At 36.1% G+C, this 12,121-nt stretch overlaps 1 protein-coding gene across 1 annotated transcript; it reads right to left on the reverse strand.

Moving 5' to 3' along the window:
- Positions 1–8,738: 8,738 nt before the first annotated feature.
- Positions 8,739–10,406, reverse strand: LOC148018888 (uncharacterized). The gene has a single exon (XM_087701156.1). It carries the CDS (start codon positions 10,277–10,279, stop codon positions 9,203–9,205), a length of 1,077 nt encoding a protein of 358 aa, XP_087557282.1. The 5' UTR covers positions 10,280–10,406; the 3' UTR covers positions 8,739–9,202.
- Between the last annotated feature and the right edge of the window lie 1,715 nt (positions 10,407–12,121).

Genomic DNA, 12,121 nt, shown 5'->3' on the forward strand with positions numbered 1-12,121 from the left:
ATGATGGAGATAATAAATTTATTGATGAAGATAGTGCTAATGCTTCTTCTGCTCTTGCAAAAGATGAATATACTGAAGATAGAGCTATGGCTAATATTGTAATTTCTCAAGCATGACAAAGGATCTTGAAATTGATGATGATAACAAAAGATGAATTCATTAAAGATAGAGCTACGATTACAATTCTAATTTCTCAAGCATTGTGGAGGATCTTGCAACAACAAGATATAAACTCCTTCATGATGAAGATGTTAAAGAGGATGAATATGATAATTATGTTTATCTTGTCATTGCTATTTTTGGAGAGGATGATGATGATTTGGATGAGGAAGATGATGAAACCTCATGCTAATTGCATGGATAGTAGGGTGACGTGGTGGCATGAATATAGGGAGATAGGCATAGAGATTTTTACTGACAATGATGATGCAAATAATACTTCTTTTGATGTTGTTGTTACTCAAGATGATGATTATTATTTTGATAGAGGAGATGAAGATAAATTGGATTGATTATGTGGATAGTAGGAATAAGTAGATTCGTGTGGCCATCAGGTAGACAATGTGGGCAACGAGTGCAATCAATTCTTGTTGATATTGAAAATCATGATGATGATTTTAATTTTGAAAATGATTTTTTCTCTCTTGTGATTATGGAGGTGCTAAAAATTTCTATAAAGCCAATGGTGTGGAATAGGGTGGCTTGTTTCGAGGGTAATACGGGCCACAAGAGCCACATTTGGCTTAACAACAACAAGCATACTTATTTGTGATGATAATGATGCTCGTGATGCTTCTAGTGATTCTATTGTTGAAGATGTTGATATTGATTTATTGGTAGTGATAAAGATGATGAAGATTGTGAGCACAAATGTGAAGTAGGGCACCTCTTCTAATGGGGAAGATGATGATGATGATGATAGGGTACCCTAAAAAGCATCTAGCTACTTTTCTTTCTTTGTTCTTTTTTTTAAGTTGCACTTATCTCTCTCTCTCTCTCTCTCTCTAGAGAAAAGGAGAAAATAATCTAGAAAAAGTTCACTTTGTCTATCTCTTATTTATCTATCAAGCTCTCATGCTCAAGTTCACATGGCAAAAGCATTAGCTAGATTGCAATCTGCCATGAAATTTAGTGTTTTTCCTTATTTTAATTTTTCTATTTAGTTTCCTTACTTAAGCATATTAATATTCTCCAAAATGTGTTTATTACTCTTTTACCTCATCCATTATTTATTCGAATAGCATGAGTAACAAGTATCTTTTAATCATGGGACCTAAGAATACAACCTATCTACTTTCCACATTTTGGACTATGGACCTAAGTACATTATCATTTTCTATGGTTTTAACATGGATGAGTGGTTTCATCATTAAAGTGTTCATGGTCCTAAAAATGGAACCAAAATGTCACATTATATGAGAACACCATATTGGGGAATATGGGAATTTCCTAGAAGTTTGGGACATGTGGTCAAATCTTTGGCTTTGTCATAACTTGAATATTATAACTTCAAATTGAGCACTCTATAGCTCAATAGATTCTATTTTGCAAGCGCTTTCCAATGATAGGTCACATCATATGGTTTTGAGAAACTTATAGGCATGTTATCTAGGTGCCACCTTTTTAGTATTCAAAAAATGGAAATTGGGAGATTCCCGAAATCACTAATATTGTGTTTGAGCTTGATATTAGGACTATTGGACACACTTATTATTTCAAGGGACTCAACGTACACAAGACTCATGACTAGCTGTCACGTAGCAAACTCCCAGGAGAGATCCATATAAGATATGAGAGTGCACTCACACATACTTACCTCATTTGTTGAAGTTCATGGATTGGTTCACCTTGTGCTCGATCCATGTGCTCACTCCTCCTTTGATATCACTTTCTTATCACCATGATGGAGAGGAGACACATGATATGAGCTCAAGGAGATGAAGAGAATAAGATAGGCTTCTCTTTTCACATGCCTTACCCTCTCTCACTCTCAACTCATGCACTCTTATTAACAAAGGTAGTCACCTTGATACGATGGAGAAGAGAAGATATCATGCCAATAGTTTCACAGTCCATGTCCCTCACTCTTTCACAAGAGCTCAACTCACTCTCTTTCATTCACTCTTGAGGCAATAGTTTCCAAAAATAAATCAAGGAAGAAAAGTTTACATAAACATGAATAGCCTTTTTCATTAGTTCTCATCCTTTTTATAAATGAAATTTATTCTCTTTGCAGTTAACATTTCTACTTTTGATTTACTATCCCTATTATAGAGTACATCTTGCTAGTGATAACGCTCATTATAGTAGTAAATAATGGTGCCTTAGATCACGCAAACAATCTCCCGGTACTGAAGCCTTCATTTTTTATTGTCATAGCTTTCACCAATGGAGATACATCATAGTTCTTCTATGACTCAAGAGGAGTACAACCAAGTTACTCTTCAACTACCATTTGTATGCAATTGGCCTCCTCTTGTTTGATTAGTTAGATCACCATGGTATGGTAGGGATTGCCCTCTTCATTGAAGAACACATTCATGATCTACTTTACATATTCTAGCTTAGTCCCAACTTCTTCAAATCTCAAGTACCACCTCAACGCCAAGCCATGATCAACTCACTAATCAAGGTCATCCCCCCTATCTACAAGTCTTCCACAATTCAAATAATCATCCCTTGGATGACCATGACTAAAATAGTCCCTTTATGGGAGATCATTTGATGATAATTATGCTCCTACACACCCTAAAGTCTTCTTCACAAATACACCTTCCTAATCAAGGCACCACTCCTTTCCTCAAGCATCCTCTACAGTCAATCCACTTCGCTAATGATCTCAATGTACTTTTTTTCATGTAATCACAGAAGGTCATGCAAACTAACCGCTTTTTCTACTTCACTCCTTTTTCATCATGCATTAGACCTCCAAGTAGCTATCATCTTCTACTTTATTATTCTTCTCTATACCCTTCTTGTAAATTTAATTCAAAAGTAAACTACCATTAGCATTTATTTTTATATATGAAGCCTTAGAGTTGTGCCACTAATCTTCATACATCTCAAGTTATCCCTATTTGAAGCATTCTTCAAAAATGTTTACTATCTAGTCTTACGTGCATATCTATATGTTATCACTTTATGTAGTAGTTCTTTTTTATGTTGAATTAGTTCAACTTCCCATACAAAGATGTGACATTGCAACTTGAGCTTGCTCTTCTTTATGAGAAATTTCTTGATCAATGACAAATGCACTATGCCTTGTGATTCAAAAAGGTAGAAAATCTCTCTCTCTCTCTCTCTCTCTCTCTCTCTCTCTCTCTCTCTCTCTCTCTCTCTCTCTCTCTCTCTCTCTCTCTCTCTCTCTCTCTCTCTCTCTCTCTCTCTCTCTCTCTCTCTCTCCCCCTTTCTTGTTTTCTTCTACATTACATAAAAACAACAAATTATACCAATTTTTATATATCCATATCTTACATTGTATCTCACCATGTGTCATTGTACTCATTGCCTTATAAACTTTAATCATGGAATATGTTCGTAGGATGTCTTGTTACATCTAAAATTTGATTCAAATAGAGAATTTTGGGTTAGAAATTCCAGATCTTAGATGTAATTGAGTTCTCAAACTTTGATCATTTCGCTAAAAGATAGTAGATATCATTACAAGATCCAATGGGAATCATTCTGTAATAAATTGAAACAGGTAGGCAAGTGCAATATCAAAGAGACTTGCACATGCATACCATATTTAGAATTTTATGACAATATATTTTGTTAGAGTGTAGGTGGAAAGCCTTTCATAACTTTTATGATAGTAGGTGAAACTCCATATGTAAGCTAAATAGAACATATAGAGAAAGGGACTTGGAATGATGTTTGACTAAGCTTACAACACTATATTGAGTGACTTGGATCAACATGATTACTTATACATCATCATAATAAGCTTGATAATCACCATTATGAGTGTCAATATAGAGTAGATCACAATACTATGTATAGTGCCAAGGACAGAAAAAAAGTGTCACAAACTAAAAAGCAACAACTTAAAATGTCCAAGATCACCACGATTGGATGAGAAGACACCAATAGAATTTCTTTCGGCACAGTATCTTCGTACCAAAAGTAATCTTCTTTTTTTGTAGATCTAGGATGAAACCACCTGCATGTTTCAAACCTCTGTTTTTTTCTACATTGTATACATCCATCTTCTTATTAGACAAAGGTCATCACCATCAAGAGTCTATTGATTGAAAATAGAGCTATGGAGGACCATGACTGATGAAAGATGTGCTTTTTGATTGAAGTTGATTGAACATGATTTATAAGCGCTAAGACCATAACTATCATCATTGTTCATATAGCATGTACATAGAGCTATCAAAGTGCTACTAATTTATCATCACGATTTTTTGATGATGTATGTCCATTAGTAGGAAAACCTTGCATATTGTCTATATCTACAAAACTCTCATGCTTACTTTTTGAACCATAATCTTGCCTCCATAGTCTAGCCATCATTGGGTGCTTGTCTTGAACTCTTAGCACACCCACAATGCTTTCCATATCCCATACATACACTAGAAAGACCACTATGATTGACATCTAGACAATAACCCATCAACATGACTAACCATTTGAAGCTTATCTACATGTTTGAAACATTACCCAAATTTTTTACTAGCATTATTAATATCTAAAAATCCCATCCTTCCTATATACCCTAAGGTCCAATCACTAGACACACGGTTGTCTAATCAATCTGCACTAGGTGACACAAATTATTTGTAATAACTCATAAATCACCACCATTAATTGGCAATACCATCTCCACCAATTGAAAATCTAAAGTGTCGGCTTGCATGACGTAGAACCTTGTGTTCTAACAAAGTCATAAGTGGTGGAAAACTTAATAGCATGGAAAATTTGTGACTTTTCTCACCAATTCGTCTCTCTCATGGACACTAAGAAAACCCTAATATTTCCAAAAACCTCTAGAAGATTCAAGAAAGCTCGAAAACCCTAATATTTCCAAAAACCTCTAGAAGATTCAAGAAAGCTCTAGAAGATTCTATAAAATCTTCTAGAAATTTTCATTGGAAGGTTCTAGAAGAGCACTTACATCAATATTGATTGTGTCATTGCTTGTGTCAATGATGCTTATGTTATTAATGATGTCATCATCTAGAAGCTTCCCCTTAACCTCCTCAACTCTAGTATAAATAGGAGTCTTGGTCTACAAGCCCTTTAATCTTGCCAATGCTAGTTGTGAGGCTCTTATGAGGTAATTCCTATCTAGCTCCAATCCAAGCCATGTATCTCCAATTTTTGTCTTTTCTTCTATTTGATTTAGTCTTGTATCAATACTTTGTCTTATATTAAGGATCTAGCCTTGTTATAAACAACATTGTATCAATCTTGTATTAAGAAGTATGTTGTGGTGATTCATTATCTTACAATTAAGAATTAACTTATTCTTATTCTTTTTCTTTTTCTTATTCCTCTTCTTCAAGTTAACTCCATATAGGTTCTTATGTGATACTCGTTGTGCTTTCCAAGGTCTTGTCACCCTCATAATAGTTTGCTAAGACTTCATACTTGAACTTGCCCAATTTTGAAGGATAAGGTGAAGGAGAGTATCATTACCACTCTTACAAAATATTCGAGAACTTTATGAGAGTAATGCAAAACTATAAGTGGAGAAATCCTAACCTTTGGGGTTAGATATCCAAGAACTTCAAAATCAACTCCAAGAAATCAACAAGCCAAGTAGACTAAGAAGTCATTTTCACATCTTATAACCACCCTCCTAGTTACAAGAAGAAGCCATATGTTAGCCTACCAAAAAAGTTTGATGAAACAATATCAAAGTTTACAGGTTTTTTTTGCAGTAGATGCAATTGCTCATCCACATGCAACCAAATGAATGTCTCTTATCTAAGGAAGAAATATCCTCTACTTTATGATTTCAAAGCTTTGGTTTGAGAATGTCTTGATAGACACTAATAGAGCTAAAATCATTGATACTAAAATAGAAATTCAACATTCAGGATCTAGACCTCCATCAATTTATGTATCTCAAATTTGACAACCCATTTGCAATTTGATAGCACAAGTATTATTTTATTAGCTGGTTTATTTGGAGACAAAATGATGATGTAAAATTTTCTTCACCATATCAAAGATTCGCATGTTAAGTAACTTTATTTTTTAAGCAATAGAATGTGATTATCAACTATTCAAGAAACATAAATAGAAGTAACATGTGGATTAATCAAGTCTATATGCCACAATAAGAATGACATCTCAAGGAAAAGAAGAAACCAATATCAAGCCTATACAAACTTATTCATCTTGATTAAGCCATGGTAATGGTCAGCTGAAGAAAAGAAACAACGATGCTCTCAAGGATTACATTTGTATTGTGAAGGAATTTTGGCATATTTCTCAATGTTTTCCTAACAAGGGAATACAAATACAAAGCTCTAGTATATCCTCATTTTTTGAAAACATGGATATCTAGCCACAATAAGGGCCATACTACTAGACAAAAATCAATAACTTTTAGAAGGCTCCTCCTTATCTACTAAGGATATTTCGACTTTTATGTTAGTAAGAGTTTATACACTACATCGATAACTAGGTGATATTGGGACTCTAGAGCCTCTTCATATTTTATGGATGAGAAGTTTGTTAAGTGGCATGGTATCACAAAGGGAGAAACTTACAACCACTATCACATGTTGAAATTGAAGGTCACACTCGATTCTAGAATCTCTCACACAAAAGGTTTGAATATCTTCTACATTGGAAGCACTATGATGCTTGTGAGTGAACAATGAAAATTAGTCTCACATCTTTGTCGAGCACATGCAAAATAAAAGGAGTTTCATCAAAGACATCCATTCAAGCCAAGAGCCTTACTAAGAAACCCACCACTCATCATGTAATTCGTCACTAAAACATGGGGTGATATCATGGACACCAAGAAACCTAGTATCTTCTAGAAGATTCAAAGAAGGTTCTAAAATATTCTTTAGAAGGTTCTAGAAGAGTGCTTGCATTAGAACTTACATTAGTATCGCTCATGTGATTGCTTATGTCATCAATGATATCATCATTTAGAAGCTTCCACTTAACCTCGTCAACTCTATTGTAAATAGGGATCTTGGCCTAGAGCCTACAAGCCCTTTAGTCTTGTGAACACCTATTCATCATGAGGCTTGTATGAGGTAAGTTTTCTCTAGTTCCAATCCAAGCCATGTATCTTGGGTTCTAGTTTTATCTTGTCTTTTCTTGTATTTGATCTAGTCTTGTGTCAAGGACCTAGCCTTTTGTTAAACACCATTGTATCAATAAGTATATTGTTGTAATTCCTTATCTTCCAATAAAGAATCGAGTTTCTCTTCTTCTTCTTCTTAATTCCTTATAAATTGTGAGGCGAGAATCCTTGTCCTTTTACCAAGTTCTTGTTGCCCTCATAATAGTCTCTAAGTTTTTCCAACAACTAGCATTTGATTAGCATGCCAAAAAATCTAAACATTCTATATCATACCTAGAACAACCTTGTACAATAGTAGGGCCTAGCTAGGATGTAGTGCAACTATACGGGGAACTTTCGTTACTATTATGATTGATCCTTTGGACCACCATGACTAATCTATTATGTAACCATGACTGAGATCTTTTGGTAGTTTTTTCCACCTCATTTCTCTTGTGTACCAATTATAGTAGATTATCTGTGACATGTTTCAATTTGACACACTCAAATATGCATTCTTTTAGCATCCATTTACTATGCAGTAGTCACGAGAAGTTAAGTAGTTTATCAAGGTAGTAAAATTGTAAAATTTATAATCCAATCTACAATTATCAATTCGTACCTCGAAGGATGGTGTTTTTTTTGGATTATTTATTTAAAGAAATGTAATTTAAGCTCAAAGAAAATTTATGATTTGGTTATGTATAAGTTGAATTTACGATTTACTTGCCACCAAGAGGACAAGAATTTTGTAAAACATTGGCTAGAATAATATAGGTCAAACCAATTAAGACCATACACCCTTTCAACTAGCTCATAGGACCTATCAAAAACCATCTAGCTCTTAGGTTAAAGGACCAAATCAACATGCTAGAGGATATTACAAAGTTAGAAAATTTAAGAGGCCACTTGCATGATTAACATTAATTACTAGGCAAGACTTACATATTGGCCTTGACCCAAACTATATCTCGTAGAAAGGAGTCTACCAAGAAAACCTTAGCAAGAACAATCCCAATGAGCTTGACTATGTTACTCACCTTCTAACTCTCCTTATCTTTTTATATGTCCCCTAGACCCATTCCATTGTGAGGTGTATATGAAGAATTTACTTAGATTTATAAAGCATATATCAAACCTAATTCTTGCAAGAACCAACTCTTGATTTAGTTGATCGTAGGCCTTCTAGATCCAAATCCTCAAGCCTATCAAGGTCAACATTTGATTTAGCCATTCACACACATTCTAGATCTTAATCCCTAGATCATGTTATTAGTTCTATTTTGGAGATGTCAAACCTATCCTTTGCTATCTGAGTATTTGGTGATGGACGAATGTGCATCTATTGTGATTTGTCTTGTTTTTAGTTTGGTACTTATCCTTCCTTTATTACAAGCATTTAACTCAAACCCTCTATTTCTTACACTACAAGGGATGAGGGAAATACTAACAAAAAAGTTTGATGCATGCCCAAAAAAAGATATGACACTAGAATATGTGGTATATTTACACTTTAAAACATCGATGCACATAGTAGCAGCTATACTGATGCTACTTAAAATATTTGTTGATGTACATATTGACATTGGTAAAAAAATAACATGACTAGAACGTTTCGGTTCATCCTTACTTTTCCATCGATGAGTTTGCATATATGGTGCAAACTCTAATACACTTTTTGTCTTTTGCTTGTCCTTCTTGCCATTTTGTGTAGAAAGCATATGATTAAAATCTATAGGAGCGAGTAACATGACACTTCATGGGAGTCAATGGTTACAAGCGAGGTGGAAAATAATGAGATAAGAAATAAGTTTTCTTTAATGCATAGCAATTTAAAGAACCTGTGACTTATCTCTCAATATACAGACGCGTCCGAGGTTATTTGGAGCCTGTTGAGACGTTGAATAGTTGCTTTCTTAAAAAAAGTGGGAGGAATGTATCTCAACTTGCTTCCACGTCAAGAATATTTGAAACGTTGTGTTGGTTGGTGTGTTGGCGATCCTCCTTGTTGGTGACAATTACCATTATATCGTAGATGGCGTCAAGAAAAGCGAGGATGATGGTGCTGTGATGCTTGGGGGAATTAAATTGGATATAGCAAAAGAGTAGATCCTCGAAGTCTTGGCGTGATTTTACAACCATCATCATGCTCTTGATGGAGGAAAGAAAGTCTCCGTATGGGTCATTAGAGCATATGACTATGGCTTCACTATGCTGGTGGAGACACTTAGTAAATTGTGAGATGTCAAGGTTAGCAGGAGAAAAGGAAACGGGCCAGATTGTACCATCATTAGCAACACCATAATCAATGCGAACATTGGCAGCATCAACATCAACAGCATCATCAGTAACTTCGATGTGGGAGCAGACAGGTGATCCTTGCAATGTAGAGGGAGCAGTTATGTACGAGGAACTGGGGGTATGTGAGCCACATAGAATATCATCGTCATTGAAAGAAGCTATGTAGGAGGAGGAAGGAGTAGCATATGAGGAATGCTCAATATCATCAGCATGGAAAGAAGTAGAGGGGTCTTCAAATCCATCCATCTCATAACTGGCAAAGGAGAATTCTATTGTAGAGCCATGAGGTGCCTCCCAGCAATCATGATCGTACACATTATTTATCCTGAAAGAGCAGGTCTTAGGGTTGTTGGCCACGCAACCACCTAGTAATCTCTTGAAGAAGCTCTTGTTGCAGCTGTTGACTTCAATGGTATGAAGACAACAAGGATTATGGTTGGTTATTGAGTTTGTCTGTATGATAAGCTTGTGATCATCAACATCACCATATTGATCGAGAGACGATCCACCTGCAGCACTACATGAGATATTGGTGTACACAAGGGAGGATAGTGATTCGTTCATGGTTTGCATCTGATATGCGAATTTTCTGACAATTGAGCGAGGAATGAGGTTCTTAATGGGTGCTTTCTTCAATTGCCTCGCTAGTACCTGCACTATGCAGAACGGGCGATGGATGCTCATGCATAAGCACAGCCGCTTTGTTCTTCTTCCCATAGTAAATGGTAGATAATGTAAACAATGTGCAGAGAAGAAACTGGTTCGCTCTGTATCTTGCAGGGGAGAAAGTTGCAGGGTGAGAGACTGATTGCGCTGCTCAGATATAAGTAGTCGTGCAAGAGAGAGAAAGAGAGGGAGAGAGAGAGAGAGAGAGAGAGAGAGAGAGTTTACAGATACCTGGGTGGGTATACATCAACGCTCAGACCGTGTCCACTCTGCCGGGAATAATAAATGTGCAAATTATTGGTGACAGACCCACTTTACTGTCTTACGGCAGAAAATTATTGTTTATCCGCTTGGGCCAGTATAAGAAAAATGAATCTGATAGGGACGACTAACCGTGATCAAGTCTCAAATCCACCACGATTATCATGAGCCGTAGCCACCTCCAGCCTCGAAGGCTCCAGCCTCCAACCTTAGTCTTATTAATAATGCAGGAGATGCATTTTAGAAGAATTGAATGTCTATCAATGCACGGAAGCTGTCGGAGCCTTGCTGAGGCTTTCAATATCTGAAGATTCCCGTCCCTTCAAATCCATAACAAAAGCAAAAGTATCTTATGTTAATTAAGCCGCGGCCTCGCAAGTCGCAACCCATATGCCTATTAATTAATTAAGCCTGGTATCAACTTTACCAGGTCGAGGACGCAGCAAGCAAGAACCCACGATGCATATCATAAGCTCGATACTCTTCCTTCTTGTCGGCCTTCCTGCAGGTAAAGAGAGCTTTCAAGGAATGTTTCAGTGCCGCCCACTCACATATTTAACTTCTTATTGATCTCATTTTCTGTGAGGCGCCTCTGTCATTCGTTGAACTAGCGCTGTGCTCTTCTAAGATCAAAGGCACGCTCTCTCGAATCGACCGATACCAGCTACAAATTACAATTGAGTAGACGAATGAAAAGATAAGAAGTGGTGACTCCAAACACCTACATTTCAATTGGATTGATGCTTATTTTCTGACGCGCAACTGCAGACTATTCACCAAACCCTTTGAAGATAGTCGTGCCCATGGATGCCTTTCAAAACAAAGATGTAAAACTATGTTGTCTATTCAAATATTAATTCAAGGCACCGGAGGGCCAAGGGCCCAACCACAACGATGGGGTTGGTGCTCTTTTGACTTTTCAGTCAGTGCTCTCAAGAGAAGGTAATTAAATCCTCATAGGCTTGACTTTTGCTCGTGACATACCTAACGGCCAAAATACTAAAGTAAGCATGTATAGCTGTAGCCTGTAGTCTTTTAAGTATGTATAGTTGAAGCATGGGTTAGTAAAAGTGATGTATTGCTGCAAAGGTAGAAGATCTTGTTTTCACACACATTTAACATATAAAAAGGTACCATTAAATGTGGCAATACTACAAATGGAAAGAATGTGCCACCTATAATTTTGGAACTTTCTTACTCACCATCTACAAAAATTGAGCTATAAAAATAGTCACTTCTTTTAAGTTTTCTATTTCACATTGATCTCAAATCATTCAGCACAATGTTTGTTAAGATTTTGTTACCCTTGCAAATTGTAGTGCTTCTTAGCAGTGGGCATAACAATGAATATAATGCTATATTTTTAAAACCATAGCAGAAGAAACCCAACACTTTCACTTTCAACATGTTTTCTTTGCAAAACCTTCAATAGACAGATAAAACAAAAAATGGTTAAAAACTGCACAAAAGTACATCCCTCTTCTCTCTCATTTTCATGCTTTTTGTCTTTGTCAACACACGCTCTCTCTTCTCTTCTTCTTAAGATAAAATGGTAGATTCAATGTGGTTTTTATCATTATCTTCTCCTTTTGAGAGAGAGAGAGAGAGAGAGAGAGAGAGAGAGGAGATGTG

This window comes from Lygodium microphyllum, chromosome 20 (assembly GCF_053477565.2).
Source record: "Lygodium microphyllum isolate KBCC chromosome 20, Lygodium_microphyllum_v1.1.10, whole genome shotgun sequence".
NCBI lineage: Eukaryota > Viridiplantae > Streptophyta > Polypodiopsida > Schizaeales > Lygodiaceae > Lygodium > Lygodium microphyllum.